At 40.4% G+C, this 18,607-nt stretch overlaps 2 protein-coding genes across 6 annotated transcripts in view; both read left to right on the plus strand.

Annotated features, from left to right (window-relative positions):
- Positions 1 to 14,489, plus strand: part of LOC105919954 — a 29,724-nt gene extending 15,235 nt beyond the window's left edge. For 2 of the 3 annotated variants that reach the window (XM_036128920.1, XM_036128922.1), the window contains exons 11-20: positions 1,601 to 1,827; positions 1,914 to 2,011; positions 2,108 to 2,250; positions 4,268 to 4,500; positions 4,601 to 4,671; positions 4,760 to 4,875; positions 5,577 to 5,806; positions 5,933 to 5,997; positions 9,916 to 11,111; positions 13,651 to 14,489. In XM_036128920.1, the coding sequence (XP_035984813.1) occupies positions 1,601 to 1,827; positions 1,914 to 2,011; positions 2,108 to 2,250; positions 4,268 to 4,500; positions 4,601 to 4,671; positions 4,760 to 4,875; positions 5,577 to 5,806; positions 5,933 to 5,997; positions 9,916 to 11,111; positions 13,651 to 13,700 (2,429 nt within the window). In that variant the 3' untranslated portion in view covers positions 13,701 to 14,489. The remainder of the gene's footprint in view (positions 1 to 1,600; positions 1,828 to 1,913; positions 2,012 to 2,107; positions 2,251 to 4,267; positions 4,501 to 4,600; positions 4,672 to 4,759; positions 4,876 to 5,576; positions 5,807 to 5,932; positions 5,998 to 9,915; positions 11,112 to 13,650) is intronic. The other variant, XM_036128921.1, reaches the window with a different exon arrangement.
- Positions 1 to 18,607, plus strand: part of LOC105919959 (zinc finger protein 436) — a 91,472-nt gene that overhangs the window by 61,154 nt on the left and 11,711 nt on the right. Inside the window, exons 1-2 of one of the 3 annotated variants that reach the window (XM_012855434.3) lie at positions 16,712 to 16,996; positions 17,082 to 17,162. In XM_012855434.3, the coding sequence (XP_012710888.3) occupies positions 16,768 to 16,996; positions 17,082 to 17,162 (310 nt within the window). In that variant the 5' untranslated portion in view covers positions 16,712 to 16,767. Of the gene's footprint in view, positions 1 to 16,711; positions 16,997 to 17,081; positions 17,163 to 18,607 lie in introns of those variants that run through there. The other 2 variants (XM_036128926.1, XM_036128927.1) reach the window with 2 other exon arrangements.

Below are 18,607 nucleotides of genomic sequence, written 5' to 3' on the forward strand. Positions count from 1 at the left end.
AGTCAGTCAGTGAGAAGACAATAAAAGGAAGATTTTTGATTACCCAGACACTGAAGCATCTCCCTGCTTCCACACTCAGCTAATCACAGTGACCCCCCTCTCCAGACGCCAACACAGCTGCAGAACCAAGGTCTTGGGAGGCTGGCAGACAAATTCAGATACAATGAACATAAAATGTCCGACAACAAAATATGTACCAACTTACCCTGGATTTACATGCAGTATAAGGCATAAATCACTAGTAAATATCCCCATCCACTGGTGTGTGTGTGTGTGTGTGTGTGTGTGTACTTGTTTATGTTACCTTTTAGAACCTTTGCTATATTAGCAAACCTTATGAAGACCGCCTGCGTTATGTGGACCAAAGCCCGGTCCCAATGTGGGGGACCATTAGAGGTTGAGGTAAAGTTGGGGTTAGGATTATACTGGTAATGGTTACACTGCAAAAACTGATCTAAAAATAAGTAAAATGTTCTTAAAGTTGGTGTATTTATCCTTGATTTGAGCAGGTAAATAATGGAATGAGTATTTTGACCCCTTAAAATAAGAAAATTAGACATCCTGCACTTGAAATAAGATGATTGAGATGAATTGTTCCTATTTTAAGTGCAAAATTCTTATTCCATTGGCAAATCATCTTATTTACCTGCTCAAATCAAGGACAAATACACACATTTTAAGAACATTTTACTTATTTCTAGTTCAGTTTTTGCAGTGTAGGGATTAGAGTGTTAGGGTTACCAGTGTTTTCCATAGGTTGAGAATTTACTTGTGGTAGTAGACGGTAGTGGACGGTATAGAGTCGCTTTGTATGGTACGGTGTAGCATGGTGCCAAAAACATTTCTCAAACTGGAAATTTCATATCTCGGGTGATATGTAAATCCTCAGAGTGGCCAACTTTCTGTTGTTCCTATCTCGATATGTCAATCATACAATTTAACCAATCCAACCAGCGAGAGAAACAACATGCTAGCTAACTATTCGAGAGGGTGGCAGGTCACTACATTCATAGCATACTTGGAGACGGCTTTAGTCGCCATTGGTAGTGCGGCGTGGATATTCAGACTTATTTCCAAGACAAATACAAGAAGAGACGACAGAGCAAACGAGAGTGAGCAGGAAGTCGGCGTTCATGATGAGAGGGTTAGCTACCACAGCTATAGAGCTATAGTGCTGTTTTTGTGGTCTCAAAAAATTAAAAAATCGGACAAGATGCAGAGTTGCATATAAATTTGCCACCTTTTATTCAAATTTTATGTTTGTTGCAAACAACGCTAATCTGTGAGAGAAACTGGCTTTTTTTCCAATATAACATTGGTTATAGTTTTCCCCTAAATACATAAGTCCTCTCTGAAATGTCAGTAAACTGTGGTTATACGAACTTCCCTGGATTTATGATTTTTAGGAGCTGATCTTCTTTGGTTTTGCCTAAACAAATACAGAAGCTCTGGTTTGGACGCCTTCAGTGTGTGCAGCATTCTTTGTGAATCAGCTTGTCTGCACTGTTCCCTGCTGGTGTAATGTGTGAATATTCCTTCTTTAATTTGTTCTTCTGGTCTGTATGTGTCTTCTTTTAAAGTTTAGTTTCATGTGTTTCAGTGTTAAGGACGTATCGGCTTCATAAACTTCAGTGTCCTCCTGGAATGAACGAGTTTGATTTCCTGAAGCTGCTGAAGTCCACCTTCCCTCAGCTGACCATGGGAGCATTCTTTGAGACCTTTACTTGTGACCCGAACATGAAGCTGCAGCCTCTGAATGTAAAGTCCTTCACACCTGAAATGATCTCGACGGCAGCCGGCAATTCTGCCCTCTACATCCGTCTGAAGGTTGAACTCTGATTCGATTCAACTGAACGCACCAAGAAATTCTTGTATTGTTGGATAATTGCTGAAATCACTTTGTCTTCTCTCAGCATTCGCCAAACGCCAGGCCTGAAAAAGATGAGACTAAGGAGAAAAGTCAGGAGCATGTGCATCGACCCTCTTTACAGCGAACTACACCCACTCCAGAGTAAAAATCCCTTTTTTTTGCTTTTCTTGACTGTCAGATCAATTCAGTCTGCTGTTTTATGGGTTAATCCGCTGATTTCCTCTTTCTGTGTTCCAGAAATAAAAGCCCCAGCCTTAATCGGGTCGATGATAAAGACACCCATATAAATCTCAGAATCTGCTTCCTGGAGGGTTCCCATGTTCCCTCCCCTCATGATGAACATACAGATCCTGTCTCTACTACCGGCAGTCTGCAGCTCCGTAATTTAGTCTTTTTTTATGTTTTTAACCCTGAGTTCAGAACCTTCCTCTCAGGAACTGGCAAAGACTTGTCAGTTGTCTTAAAGAAATGTCATTTTCAAAATAACATTAAGCATTTTGTTTGAAAAAATTGATTCACCACCTGAATAATTGTCAACTTCAGCGTTCTGTACTTTCACGACTTGTGGAATATAACTAACAATTAAACTAGAAGTCGACAGATATATCAGCTGGCCGATATTTTTAGCCGATATTTGCATTTTTTTTCCCACCTGTATCATTATCGACTGATGCCGATACGGCGAATCATTAGCGTATTCATCAGCAGCCATGTCTCGAGATCACGTGAAGCGCGTACATTGTCACTCCTTCCCTGGCAGAGAGCGGCTGGTAATGTTATAAAACTGTCTGCCAACAACAATGGCACATTTTCAACTTTTCATGTAGTTTTAATTGTATAATTTAGCGGATCTGGTCATTGAAAGTCTGTCTTTGTCTCATTATGAGCAGGACGAAACAGCGGTGTGTGTCTGTTTCTGTATCTAAAAAGCTGGCGAACTGCCACTGCTGTGTTTTTATTACCATGGAAAATTATGTATCCACGTAAAAATAAGAGTCACAAGAGTCTTGACATTTTTCTGTGTGCTTTTCAAGCTGCAATCTGAGGCTGATTGTTAATATTAGCTAGTTTAAAATCAAGTTTCAAGACTTGTGTAATATTTCTTGTCATTTCTATCGTGTAAATGTCTCAAGAATCGGCATCAAAAAATTGGCAGCACATCGATTATCGGTTGGACTGAAAATAATCAAAACAAAATATCTGTATCAGTATCGGCCTTAAAAAATCTGTATCTGTCAGTCTCTAAATTAAACCCAACGCCAAGGCTTAGAAGATGATAAGACCATTAAGAACATAGAAATTTAAGTCTGGCAAATATGAATTTTGAAATGGAAAATTTGCAATAACCCAGATTCTGGAAGTGTTCCCATGAGTGACAGGAAACAAAAGTAGTCTGAATGAGAAGAAGCTAAATTTTGAACTTTAAAATAAGTCTTTCGAGGCAACACGGAGTGTCTTATGGTTCTAGCATGCTTAATTTTAATAGCTCTGCTGCCTGTGGAAATTCTCAGTTACCTGCTGATGGCAACCATAAACACTTGAGCTCAATTATGAGCCGCCAGAACTGACTCCTGGATTGTTGTCGGAACATTTTCAGAAAACCTGAGCCAAAGTCTGGTTGTCTCCGTTTCAATCCAGTTTGTGAATCGCCATGCTATGTTTTTGTATTATTTCAAGGGTTTCAATTTGAGATTAAACCCAATAAAATCACTTGACTATTGTATCTGCCTTGCAAAAACGGATGCAAAAACAAGTAAAATGTTCTTAAAAGTTAGTCTATTTGTCCTCGATTTGAGCCAGTAAATAAGATTATCTGCCAATGGAATGAGTATTTTTATCCCTAAAATAAGATAATTAGACATTGTGCACTTAAGATGATGGAGATGAATTGTTCCTATTTTAAGAGGAAAAATCTTATTCCATTGGCAAATAGTCTTATTTACCTGCTCAAATCAAGGACAAATACACTTAGTTTAAGAAAATGTAACTTATTTTTAGTTCTGTTTTTGCAGTGTGTTCTTATTCTGTACGGTTAACTTCGTTTAGGTGAGACCGCAATGTTAAAAAAATAAAAATAAATGCTAGTCTGGATCCGATTCCTGGTTTCAAAACGATCCTTAATTGGCTGCCAGATCTGGGTTACCAGAGACCTGAGTTAAGGATAATACAAACTCAAAAAAAAGGTTAAAAAATAAAACGGTTGAACTTCTATTTTGAAGCTGCAGACATTTTGAATTGAGAAAGCTTTCAAACGTCTTCAGCTTCAGAATAGAAGTTCAGTTTAGTTGTTTTTTTTTTTTACTTTTTTTGCAATGATCATGACCTGCATGACCTAGAATCTTCACCCACAGATAATACTGACTGCTGCTTCTGTTTTTGTTTTGTTTTTTTTCTCAGTTTTTAACAAGTACCCAATACGTGAGCTGAAGTTTCCTCGAGGCCTACAGGAGTCGGGCTTCCTGAACCTCCTGAAATCCACGTTCTCTCAGCTGGCCGACGGTCAGCCCATCACAGTTTTAGCTCTTCAAGGCAGGAAGATGGTGCCGCTGAAAGTAAACAGTGTCATTCCAGAAGAGATCTGGAGGGCCGGCAGGTCTGTTGGCAGTCATTTGGTCTGCATTCAGCAGACGGTACGTCGACTTTTCCCTGAACCAGCTAAATAAGTGCATTTACCTTTAAAACATCGGTAAGAAATTAAATTCTATTTAATTGCCTTTGGTGAAACTCTAGAAGCCTCTTAAGAAAAGCGATGCAAAACCTGAAGCTCTTCCCACCTCTAAGCATCAAACTCCAAACACCAGGTGAGTCAAAACAAAGGGTAAGGTGTTAGCGGAACTGTTTAATTTGTAACTTTCTCCTTTAATTCCCTTTTTTTTCCCTCATTTTTAGCAGTCAGTCACCCAGCGGGACGACTGGCAGACCTCCAAACTGTGACCCAATAAAGCTGGTAGATTTTAAAGTCTGCATCGTGGACGACCCGAGCATAGACGTCATCTCTTCTTCAGGTAAATCCAAATGTTTGAATTCTGCGTTTAGATCTCCAGTAAATGTTCAGGTATAAACTTTAGAGAGGGTGTTAATGTCAGGGACATCTATTCAACTGCCTTTCAAGCCCCTAGCAAAAATTTATATCATGTTTTTTTTTATATAATCAGTTTATCTACAAGCGATTTTAGACATTTATTGCTCCTGGCTTGACTGTGAATGACACCAAGCTGCTAAATAAGACTTTTTAGCTCCCTTTTGTTGGCATGAGCAAAGTCTGAAATAGTCAATATGACCTAGATGTTTCTCCAAACTAAGAACTCGACTCAGAGGCAACCTGAAAAATCGCAGGCAGAGATTGTTATCTTGGTTTCAGTGCTGCACACTGCAAAAACGGAACTAAAAATAAGTAAAATCTTCTTAAAATGAGTGTATCTGTCCTTGATTTGAGTAAGTAAAGAAGATGATCTGCCAATGGAATAAGATTTTTGCACTTAAAATAGGAACAACTCAACTCCATCGTCTTATTTCAAGTGCAGGATGTCTAATTATCTTATTTTAGGGGTCAAAATACTCATTCCATTGGCAGATAATATAATTTCCCTGCTCAAATCAAGGACAAAAACACACATTTTAAGAACATTTTACTTATTTTTAGGTCAGTTTTTGCAGTGCATCTGCAGTTGTTCTTGCAGTGGCTAACTTGTGACATTTCTCTCAGTGTTGCAGAAATACCCCATCCTTGAGTTTCAGTGTCCTGGTAGCCTGCCGGAGGCCGGGTTTCTGAACTTGTTGAGGTCCACCTTCCCTGTGCTGGCCGAAGCCTCTTTCGATTTCCTCACTGGTCACGGCGCAAATACGAAGCCCTTTAATCTAGTAAATATGACGTCGGAGGAGATCAGCAGGACGGTCAAAGCCGCTGGGAGTTCAGTCCTCTACGTTAGACTGAAGGTCAGATGCCCGTTCTCTTTCCTTTCAGGCCACTAATTCCTTTTCTTCCTTTTCCCGACATACCAGCAACACACACCAGTGCTCTTGTGAAGGTATTGGGTCAACTACGGTCTCAATTTTTTTCAGTGGCCGCGTAAAATCCCGGGCAGTGTGAAAAGGAGACACTCGGATCGAAGCAAGCCCTCTCCTGGGTAAGTCCTGCATGTTTCCAGGCTGTTGGCCAATTTCTTTTTTTTTTAAAACCCGGAAATGAGGCATGAACATGCTGCTGAAGCAAAAGTCAAGGCATCGCCGGTCAACAAGCAATCCGATCACAGCGGTGTTAGTCAGAAATTCGTTGGCGACCTAAGTGCGTTGCGTCCCGGACCTGTAGTTGGAGATCTTACGAGTAAACGAATTAAATGGATAGGAGAATATATTCAGGATCCACCCGTCATCATTAAACGTTTCACTTTGGAAGCCCTAAACATCAGTTAACCCAAAGCTGGTGAGGTTGTGATTAGTGTCTGAAATTAACTTCCTGATTCACCGGCCAGGCATATTTTTTACCGGCCAAAATATTAATCCTCACCAGACCTCAATTTTTACCAAAAATTAATAAGAGTGAGATTATGTTAATTTTGGGGGGCGTGGCTGACTGGACCCTGGAAGAGAAATCTTTGTTTCCTACCTTTGATAGGAAAATATTAAGTTTATTATAAAAGGCACAATATGAATTATCAGATTCACATCAAGCCTATACATTTTTTCCTCAGCTGCAACACTTAAAGCACGCAGGGGTTCACGCTGCGTCTTTACGCTGATCCAGCTGCTGGATAAACAGTGGGGAAAATGCATAAATGAAGACTTTAAAGGGCTCCTTTAGAAGGGAGAGAAGGAAAAATGGGTCTGAGCTAAAGCCCCTGATGTTACAAGTTCCTTAAAATAACCCTTAAAAGTGCGCACCTAAATTATATGTAACTTAATTTAAGTAAGAGCAGTGAAGCACAGAAACACAGCGCACGTAGTTAAAAAAATGCAGAATAAATAAGAACGAAACTTATAAACAGACTAATTGCCGATTTAGATTGCATCTGGTTAGCAGAACTGTTTTCTGATCCAGCGTGCAGCCATGACTGGTTCTGAATGATGGATTTATCTGGGAGCCGCTCACCCCCACATGCTTCCTGCTCCACAGAATGAGGAGTTTAGACTGAGCTCTGGATGGACAGAGCTGTGAACGGGTCATCCGCAGCCCAGATGGGTTTTGTAATTTTTATGTTATTTTTAATTTATTTGGTACAAACATTTACTCGCCATGTGGCAGCTAGCCCTCTGAAATTCACTCGCCAAACGGGAAATTTACCCGCATTTGGCGACTGGCGAGTGTTAATTTCGGACCCTGGTTGTGATTATTCTCCCATACCCGTACAGGTAAGTGCTCTCTGTATTTATTCATTAGTTTCCTCAGTTTACAGATGGGTAACCAATTACATGAAAAACCTGCATGATTGAATTTTAAATGGGTATGGGGTCAAAATGGCTGTTTTAGCATCTCAAGGGCGAAACAATAAAACACAAAAAAATGTATGATTCCAAGAGGGAAAAGACTGGAATGTCTCTGGTAATAAAGTCTGAATGTTGGTGTTCACTGAAGCGGACGCTAAACCTGCTGAGGCTCAGATGTGACGCAGAGTTGCCTCTAGATTTCGCCTGTTAAAGAGCAACGATTTCTTATTTATGAAACAATAGACCTTTGACATCAGTGCAACATTTCCTCACTGTATCTGAGCAGACATTTGTTTTGCAGGTGAGTTGTTGGTATAAACCCCAAAGCTGGACGAGGCCCCCACCTGTCTAAGTTTATGGGAAAAGTGGTCTCAAAAAAGCATTTTATCAATCCTTAAGTCAACGACCTTATGTGTTTCACACCTGCAGAGACCAAAATGATATTTGGAAACCAACATTTTCTTTATCAGATCACAGCTTGATAGTTATGTTTTTTCCACAAGTAATTTCTGTTGAAACCAACTGGAAAAATGCATTCAGAAAGTTATCGACATTTTAAACTGAAGTTGTTTAATTATTTTTTTCTAATGCCGTATACAAGTACAGTTGTGCAAGTGCGTCACTGCAACTACCGTATTTTTCGCACCGGATTATAAGGCGCATTAAATATTCTTCACAAGTGTGTAATATCAGTCCGCACTACAAAAAGGGAACTAAAAGTAAGTAAATTTTTTTATTTGTGTATTTTTCCTTTATTTAAGCAGATAAATAAGACTATTTGCTAATGGAATAAGACTTTTGCACTTAAAATTGGAACAATTAATCTCCATCTTATTTCACGTGCAGGACTGATAAAACCAGTCAGTAAGTACAACAGTAATCATATATAAGGCTCACCGGATTATAAGGCGCACCATCAATTTTTGAGAAAATTTAAGGATTTTAAGTGCACCTTATAGTCTGAAAAAGATGGTACTTTACTCTGGAGGTTCTCTCGGGTTTAATGAAACTTACACAAATAAAACAAGACTCGGACATATAAAACGAATGAATACTTTTCAATCTTTCTGGATTTTAATCTGACAAAAAAACATTTTGACACTCCAACAGAGTCTGCCAATTTTATTAAAAAAACACTTATTTTCTTCCAATCAGTGAATGTTTGGATTATTTACAAAGTTCTGATGATACCTGATGTGCAATCCGGGACAAAAAAGTAGTTTCAAACTAGATGTACTGTTGCTACTTAGTGATCTATTTGTTCCTGGAATCAAAATTTCCGACCTCGGAGTTGGAAATTTCAGTTGGAAGGGCCCCTAAAATTGGAATTACGAGTTGAAAAGTTTGCACAACAGGACCATACCAGACTTCCACATTCAAGATGGCTGCTACTCGCAGCAACGTTGAGTAGAACAGTCATACAGTTGATTGTCAGCAGTTTTCTATTCATGTAACATTTAGTCAGTCATACAGGGACTACTTTTAGGTGATCATTTGACATGATGTTTCATAGCTGTTTCTATGCACAAAATACCGCTAGAATAATATCATTGTCATTTTAACAGTTTTTAACAGTTGTGGCTAAAAATGCAATGAAGAATTATCAACATTGTTTAATGTTTTGTGTTCAGTTGAACAGTTCAGCTTAGCTTAAAAAAAGATTTTGCAATAAAATGTGACTTTAAAACATATTATGAGATCTAGGTTGGATGTATTTGTAGATTTGACAGTGGCTTTGGTGCAAGTGTCCATTTCTTTTTTTTTTTTCTACTGTCCGACAAGAGGGAAACTGGAATGTAAAAAGGTGGAAATGTCATCTCTGACTTCGGAGTTTCAAGTTCTGAGGTTTTTCTATCTACAAATGTGTCACCTATGTCCTGATCAAGTATAAATCCTTTCTGCCAAATTAGGTGTCATCTCAGGGTTCTGGTAACTCACTTCCCCAGTTGGGAATAAACGCCTTAAAAAGTTAGCAATTATTTCTAAAACCCTAGTGTACCCTCTTAGGTATTGAAGGTGTTTTTTGGATTGTCCATGTCTGAGTATGTCTGGTAAAAAAAGGTATTTTCTGGGCTATATTCTGAACAACAAAAGCTTTCAAAAAGTTATTCAAAAATCTTAAGATTTCAGGATTTATTAGGAATTACATCTGACTTTTTTGACATGGTACTATAAATGTCCACTTGTTGTTTGTATTTGGACATAAAAAGGGGTCCTGACGATCAGGTGATGCGTAGAAAGTCTTTAAATGAAAAAATGTGTCTGAAAACATAAAATACAAAGGTGTTGATTCCCTAACACCCCTTCCTTTCTTGTTCAAAGTGGCCGATAAATGATTTCTTCAAAATGTTTTTAAAAAATACGTGAACCTAGCAACACAAAATTTGCTTTCCATTTCCGAGTCTGGGTAGTAAACTAGTTCCTTTCATTGCACAATATCTCTCAATCCATTTAAAAAAAAAAAATCTGATGTCTCAAGCTTTATACATCATTAATCTATTTTCCCTCAATAATAAGCTAATAAACTTTTGAGTTGTAGTAGCACTTTATTTTCATAAAGGCATATAATTTGTTAATGTAAAGCGCTGTTTTAACTATTGTAATGTATCTTTACCCTACAGTAAACTTTTAAAGAAACGAAGAACAGCAAAATCCCAGTCCAGCAACTCGGCGTCGCATCAAAAACATGAAGAAAGCGAGGATGACGAAACTGAAGACAGTGAGGATGAAAACGAGCAGAAAAACACGTCTGTCAAACTCTTGGGTCTGAAATCTCTGATATCTAAGTACACTGCAAACAGTAAGCAGGTGAAGTTGAAAGAGGAACCCTCAGACGCAAAGGCAATTGTAGACGACGAGTCAACGGATGACAGTGAAGATGAGAATTACTACAAAAATCCACAGGTTTCTAAGCTTTCGTTTCTGCCGTCACAAATCCCCAGTCACAGTTCAGAGAAAAAAACAAAGACTGAACCTGTAGAGGTTCAAGTGCAAAGGAAACACTCAAGTGCAAAGGAGAACATAAAAATAGAGGACGAGGAAACAGAGGACAGTGAGGATTACGACGATGAAAAAGTAGAGTCTTCCTTGCAGTCGTCTTTACTTGCCAAGAGATTAAGTAACAATGCAAAGCAAAAGACCGGCAAAGAATATGTGAAGGTCAAAGCCAAAGCTGCAACTAAAAACGTAAAGATTGAAGGGTCGGAAATAATTCATATTGACGATGGGGATGATAAAAGTGCAGAGTCCACCATACATTTGTCCCAGAAACCTCAAATATCAGGTCAAGATGCAAAGCAAAAGATCGGCACAGAAGCAGTGAACATGGAGCAGAAAGAAGTCACGCATATACCAAACAAAGGGACAGACGGCAATAAACAGGAGGTGGGAATTATTGATATTGAGGAAGATTCTAGAGACACAGAGTCCCCCAGCACCTTGTCTCTGCACTTGCAGATGTCTGGTCAAGGTTCTCTGGAAAATGACACCGCAAACACCTTGAATGTGTTTGAGAACAAAGATCAAAATCATCCAGATCCAAAAGCAAACACCTTGTCTAAATCTAAGAATAAGATGAGTTCGTACTCCTGTAAATTGTGCAGGACTGAGCACGGCTCATGGAGAATACTGATTAAACATGCGTGGAACCATGTGAATGACCCGGACAGCGTTTGTCCCATGTGTGAGAAGAAGTTCGACTCCACAGATGCACTCAGGACTCATCTCCAGAGTTACCGGAACACCCACAACTGCAAGATCTGTGGCAAGGTTTTCATCTCCCGCCTTGGCTTCAAGCGACACATGGATCGACACGAAGGTAACTGAGATTACAGATGTAAAATACGACATGTGGTATTCACGGAAAGATCACAGGTAGAGAATCATGAGAATATTCATGTGACGGGTATCGGGCACAAGTTTGATGGCCACTTACTTAAGATACTAAGCTGAGGTCACCCGTGGGCCAATAGAAATGAGAAAGGGCAGAAAATGTTAATCCCACTCTTGGTGCTTCAGTCAGGTTTCTCACCAGTCAGGCAAAAACCCCTCTAGAAAGGAAGAATTCAGTCAAATCTGTTTCTTGTATTTACTTTTTCCCACGGTAGGAGCACAAAGGTACTGAGAAAATGTGAAACGGCGGATCTTTAAACTTGTTCGAGCAGGAACTTAAACTTTGTGTTTGCTGCCACACCGGCTTGTGTTTATGCGGTCAAGATTTTCAATTTACACTCGTGTGGATACTTGCTATCGCGAGTCCAGTCTTAGACTTAGACTTAGACTTTCTTTATTGTCATTTTGTATACACAGAGTGCATACAGAACGAAATTTCGTTTTCACACAGCTCAGAAATATTGCAGTAACTCTACAGGATACCTTGCAGTGAATTACAGTACAGGATAAAGTGCAGTGATCAATCGCAGTCACTTACAGGATAAATTTCAATTTACTTCCGGATAAAGTGCAGCAGTGAACAGTAGGCAGTTGAAATGTAAACAATGTAAACCAAATGTAGACAAATATGCAGTAGGGTGCAGCAGTGATTTAAAAGTAGACAGTTGCATTGTACACAGTTTTGCGGTACGTTTCCGGTTAAGGTGCAGCATCAATTTTGCAGGATACAATACAATGTGCAAATGTGCAAATCAGCGAATCTAGTGTGGTACACTTTTATACTTCAACAGTTCAACAGTCTGATGGCAGCAGGGAAAAAGCTTTTGCAGAACCTGGTGGACCTGCAGCGGATGCTGCGGAACCACTTTCCAGAGGGCAGCAGGGAGAATAGTCTATGGTGGGGGTGTGAGGGGTCCCTGATGATGTTACGGGCTCGAGACACACAGCGCTGCGATGAAATATCCTTAATGGAGAGAAGAGGAGCCCCGATGATCCCTTCGGCTATCCTCACCACTCTCCTCACGTTCTTCCAGTCGGAGGCACTGCAGCCTCCACACCACACAGAGAGCTGGTCAGAATACTCTCTATGGTGCTTCTGTAGAAGGTCGTGAGGATGGGCGGGGGCAGGCGGGCTCTCCTCATCCTCCGCAGAAAGTACAGTCGCTTCTGTGCCCTCTTCACCAGTGACGTGGTGTTCACAGTCCAGGTGAGGTTGTCCGTGATGTGCACCCCCAGGAACTTGGTGCTGCTGACCACCTCCACCGCTGAGTTGTTGATGAGCAGTGGAGCATGGTGAGGCCGGTTTTTCCTGAAGTCGACGATGATCTCCTTCGTCTTCTCCACGTTCAGGATCAGGCTGTTGTCTCTGCACCAGCCCACCAGCTGCTCCACCTCCCCTCTGTAGTCCTCTGTATAAGTAACCTCCAGTCTGAGCTGATGTGTTTTGCCACTATCGCTCTTTGTCAGACTCACCTCTGCGCCCTGTCGTTGGTCATGGTGTGGGTTTCAGAGCTTCCATTTTCTTCCATAAAGAAATGCGCTCTGTTGATGTTGTGAGCTTTTTCAAATGGTGAGTGGGAGTTGCACCAGTGACGCGGCCCCCTACCCAACAGTCTTCTAACGTTGTGTTTTCTGCCCGAATCAGCTCGCTTAGAACCCCAGGGGCTGGTATAATGGGTCCGTAACAAACGGAAAACCCTCATAGCCGGGTAGAACCGTGCCTTGCTGACATGTTACTAATGGAAAAGGGCCATTACTCTTGATTTGAGGTTGTTTGAGGTTGAAGGTTTTGACAGTAACCAGTGTTGTTGTGGACACTGATACTGGTTTGGTTAAGCCTGTGTGGTTTCCAGGTGGTCCCTAAGTAGTTTCCTATTAACTGATTGTGCCAGTTTGGTCCTATCTACAGATGTGTAAATTGGAATAAAGCAGAGTCACATAGAGTTTCTCAAATGGTCCCGACCTCACCCCTTTTGAAGACTTCTGAACAATGTTAGGATGCTTAGTTTATAGAGAAACCAACCTAATTAAATTCACTCTACCAGATCTGTCAAGATGGTAGAGTGATACCTGGCAAGAGTTAAGCCGGAGCCTTGGTGATGTAAAACATATAAAGCGAGTGTTCCAGGTGAAACTTGCCAAGGAACATCTAACTAAACGTTGGTGGAGATGGCTGTAGGCATAGAGTCTGGAGAAAATCCTCAAACGATTCTAACTTATTTGTCAAATTTTGTTTTTTAAACTTCATTGCGCTCGTATTTTGTACAATCAGTAAATAAATAATTAAAAGCCAATAATTAGGACATGTATACTAATAATGAGAGAATGTAAACTTTTTTTTTCTTTAATTAACCACAGGATAACTGATATAAACTTTGCTAATCTCCAGATTTAAACATGTTATAAGCAATCAGAGTTAGTGACGACTTAAACAACATTAAGTTTGTTGGAAAACTTGTTTTCAGGAAAGAAGGTTGAAGATCCAAATATCTCTGCACTCCTAACCAGAAGGTGAAGACCAGGATGCAGTACCTGAGCCACAGCCATGGCCTGAATATCATCTATTCTACAGTCTCCCTCCTCTCAGGAGTAAAAGGAAACTCAACCATAGACACCCTGATGGTAGTGTTATATGTCCATTGTTCAACACTTTTTTGCTGTTCAGCTCATCTTCCTTTAGCAATGTTTATTGTTGAGGCTACTAAGAAAGACAGCTTCTCTGGCTAAGTGAAGTTTCCAGATTTCTGGCTCAGTCCATGGGCCGAATAGTTGTTTTGTATTAATATAGGCAATAAGCTAACTTATTAGCCAGCTGACGTTTTGAGAGATGAGATGATGGCATCATCGTTATGGACAGTTTGTGTTCTCGTATTCCTGTTGGATGTGATTTGTATCAAACACTTATATTTGTAGTCATCAATTTATCTGTAATAGTATTACTTTTCCTGTTCCTCACTGATGTTTTTGAATCAGTGTCCAACATTTCAGATTTTTGTTTGAAAGCACTAACTGAAATTATTCAGTTTAGTCCACCTCTCTGATTCGTTCGGAGATGTTGTTCTTCTCCTGGCTGTTCCTGATATGTCCAACATTTCTAAACAAAAGTAAAAGAAAGTTTTTAATTATAATGTTCCTGGACTTTGAAATGGTTTAAATGGTTTTATTGAATAGTTTTCAATTTGAATGTGAAAGAGTTTCTAGAAAGCTATTTGTTTATTCCACATGTTATCTGAAACTTTTTCTGGTTGTTTGTTAATATTTTAAAATGCATTTACAATTTTTAATAAAATTATTTGTACTATAATTTGTGTGTGTGTGTGTGTGTGAGAGAGAGATTAATTGATTAATTTTAGGAAGCCAAATACAAGAAATGGCAGAATTTACCACATTCACAATTTTACTGTATTGGTTATAGAACTGCCTTGAAAATGCGGACGAACGGCAGCTTAGTTGTAGCATTTGATAAGGTAGCTACAGTTATGTCCATACATTTTTAGTAATAAGGCTTATAATCTATCAGTGTGTCTGAATATAGGAGTCTTTACATTCCCAGGAAGAAATTGTGTTACCTCTTTAAAGGGGTGTGCATTAACTTTCCTCAGGATTTATTCAGTGTCAGTGAAAAGATTGGCTCACCGTCAAACACTATACAAAAAAAAGGCAACTTTGGATGTAGTCGACAATTTAATTAATCCCTCTAAGGTCTGAAGGTATAAATAGGAAAACGAATGTAGTGTTAATTCTTCTCTAGTGCTGCAGGCAAACATGTTCTGAAGACTGTTAAAGCCTCAATTCTGGCTGGAGGGATTGTTGTCTTCAGATTCAGCAGCTCTGTTCCCCACTGCAGGTGGAAGGAAGATGGTTCTGGTTCAACTCTGGATGTCCAGATGGTATTTTTCCACTTTGGATTTGGAACCAGGTGATACAAACAAAAACAAAAAAAAAATCCAGAAATTTAACACCAGAATAAGTCAAATGCAGCAAAGTATAAGATGCAAAATTAAACAGTTCTTACGACTGGATTCTGACACCACTGGCCAAGACTTTGTTAGTTCTGCCATTGCCTTTGGAGCCAATTGTCTTTGGGGGAAGGAGCCATCATGTGGGCCTGATCAGCCAATCGGGTGGACTTTGGAAAATTTTCGGATTAAGGAAATAATGGTACCAATTATTTTTCTACCTCATTCTTTATTCAAGAGAAATGTTGCATTCCATTTGCAGTCGGAAATCGGAAAATCCCTGCTGCGGATTGGTAAAGTCAACTGTGAAGGCCGCTATAGTCGGACTGTCCAGTCGGAAAGTCCAAGAAATTTTTTTAAGGCCGGTTGTTGGATCCAACGCGGCGGCTCCTCACAGTAACAAATGTAAACAGTTATAAAACATGTTTATACCATGGTCTGGGAGAATACTTGGTTCTGATTGGCTGCAAGGTGTCCGTTACAAATGTGCTATAGGACATCTATTTAAAAAAAAAAAAAAATTTTTAGGTCATATAGCCTGATTATTCTAAATTATCGTGCTGGCTCAAACGTTAGCTGCTAATGGCGAGACAGTTGATGCTGGTTACCTTGGTGGATTAGGGTTAATAAATGGTTCTCCCAGCCGCTTGTAAAAAAAAAAAAAAAAAAAAACTTTTCCAAGCGGATTTTAACGGTAAACAAAAAACATTGAAGTATTAACAATTGATATTTATTTCGTAAGTGACCATGGTAAGCGAGATAATGCCCTTCAGGGTGTCCATTATCAGAAATTAGTGGATGACGTGTAGATGTCTAACGATTGTTCACGCAAAGTCCATTATGTTATGATAATGGACACCTAGTCGGACATTATCCCTTATTTTACAAGACAGCTGTAACAGCGTGTCTAAAATCAATATTTGACATAGCGGCTGCAACTGACCGAACAAATTTAAAGTTTTGTTTGGATGTGGAAAGTACAGCTTTGAAGAATGTTAATACTATGCACAAATAAAACAGCTTGGATAGAACTCCAATATGGCCGTCGCCATATTGGAGTTCTATCCTTTTTTGGGGGGCTATTTGGGATCTTGATTTCTCCAACTTTTTTAACTGGAATGTTTTTTTATTCGGGTCTACCTGATTCCCAGCTCCAATTTCCGATTTCCGGGGTAAATGGAATGTGACAAGGCCTTAAACTCGTCACGGGAGGAGACAAAGCTATATTTCCTGCCTCTAACTCCTGTCTCGTTCATGTATTCATCCTATTGATTGAAACGAGGAAGTTCAGTTTGAAATTTTAACACAAACTTTAAAATTATGACAAGTTAACACAAAAAGATTTGATTAATCTTTTAAAACTCATAACCATCACAAATTAAATTGAAAAACACAGCTATAAATACTTATAGTGCTATATCTATTTAGTCTAATATGAATTTAAATTTAAAGGCCTAATTGTGACGCACCAGTGGAGGAAAGGTGTTCGCGCTGCCGCTAGGTGGCGGCAGCGCGCCTTTCTGCTGGTTTTCTCTCGCGACCTCTTCTCGCCCCAAAAACCCGGAAGTAGATCTGTCAGACGGCCGTGCAGAAGTTTAGGACCCAACCAGGGAACAATCCAGCATGTTTTACTGCAGCAGCGGCGGTTCCGATCCGCTGAACATGTCTAAAAGCGGCATCCTGAGAGGAATCATCACCGAGAAGCTGAGCACAGCCGCCCGGGAGATCTTAGCGGTGGTGGAGAGGACCGTAGCCGACTACGAGGAGGAGGCTTCGGGCTTCAGGCGGGAGATCGAGCGGCAGAGGAGGCAGCTGGAGGTGCTGCAGCCTCGGATCAAGCTGCCTAGAAGAGGTCAGTGGTGGATAATCATTACATGCAGATTTTACAAATGTAGCTCAGATGTTAATCAGATGTTGTTTTGATGTGTCTGAACTAGAGCTGCTCCCAGATCTGCAGAGCCACGAGGAGGTGGTGGTTGGTGAGGAGCAAGAGGAGCAGCAGCTCACACAGAGCACAGGTAGGACTCACCTGGAGACACCTGCAGCAGCTTTTTATTGTATTCTCCTTTATTTAAGCAGGTGAAACCTCATAGGGATCCAGATCTCATTTGCGAGAGGCAGCTGGGCAGAAAATGTGCAACTTCTACTGATTGTTGACCAAACAGCGTCACCCAGGTTTTTTTTACTGAATAATGTAATATTTCTACTGTAGACTTCTGTAGGAGTAAAAAGACTCATGAAACCAGAATTATATTTACCATATTTAATCTAAAAGGCAGAGAAAGGCTTCAGTTCAGTTCATGTTCTTTTACACAACAACGCTGATGTCATTTCTGGAATTCCGAGAGAGAGAGAGGCTCACAGCGAGCCTCCCGTTCATCCTTCACACAGACCTTATAGATCAGATTTGTTACACCCATCCAGGGGCGTGTACAGCATGATAACGGTGCTCCATTCATCACATTGGTGGAAAAGATGCCTTAGACTTAGACAAACTTTATTGTCATTTTGTATGCACAGAGTGCGTACAGAACGAAATTTCGTTTGCATACAGCTTGAGAATTTCAGTGGATTTCAGAATAAAGTAACTTTGCAGGATAGTTACAGGATAAAGTGCAGCAGTGATTTCACAGTACAGCAATTGAAATGTAAACAATGCAGGACAAATGTGGTACAGAGTCCAGTTATAACTTCAACAGTTCAACAGTCTGATGGCAACAGTGAAAAAGCTTTTGCACAACCTGGTGGACCTGCAGCAGATGCAGAAGCTGCGGAACCTCCTCCCAGAAGGCAGCAGGGAGAACAGTCCATTGTGGGGGTGTGAGGGGTCCCTGATGATGTTACGGGACACACAGCGCTGAGATGAAATGTCCTTAATGGAGGGAAGAGGAGCCCCGATGATCCCTTCTGCTGTCCTCACCACTCTCCTCACGTTCTTCCAATCAAAGGCACTGCAGCCTCCACACCACACAGAGAGACAGCTGGTCAGAATGCTCTCTATGGTGCTTCTGTAAAAGGTCGTGAGGATGGGCGGGGGCAGGTGGGCTCTCCTCATCCTCCACAAGAAGTACAGTCGTTTCTGTGCCTTCTTCACCAGTGACGTGTTGTTCACAGACCAGGTGAGGTTGTTTGTGATGTGCACCCCCAGGAACTTAATCCAGACGTGTTCCAGCCGACACGTTTATCCAATCAGTCATTCTGTACAATCTAACTATGTCAGGCTCTGGCCTCCGGAGTCCGTTTATCTGCAATCTCCAAGGCCATCGATAATGAAGTCCAGTCTCTGGGGTCACATAATCTCTAACACAACACAACAACCTGGTTACACGGAAGTAAAACAGGTCAAGACATTTACACAAGGTTAAAACGAGTTACAAAACAGTTTAAAAGCAGCGACACAGCTTCATCGAATGCTTGTTTTTGAGAGTCGACATCTTGAGTTCAGACTGAAACTGATGCCGTG

This window comes from Fundulus heteroclitus, unplaced genomic scaffold (assembly GCF_011125445.2).
Source record: "Fundulus heteroclitus isolate FHET01 unplaced genomic scaffold, MU-UCD_Fhet_4.1 scaffold_125, whole genome shotgun sequence".
NCBI lineage: Eukaryota > Metazoa > Chordata > Actinopteri > Cyprinodontiformes > Fundulidae > Fundulus > Fundulus heteroclitus.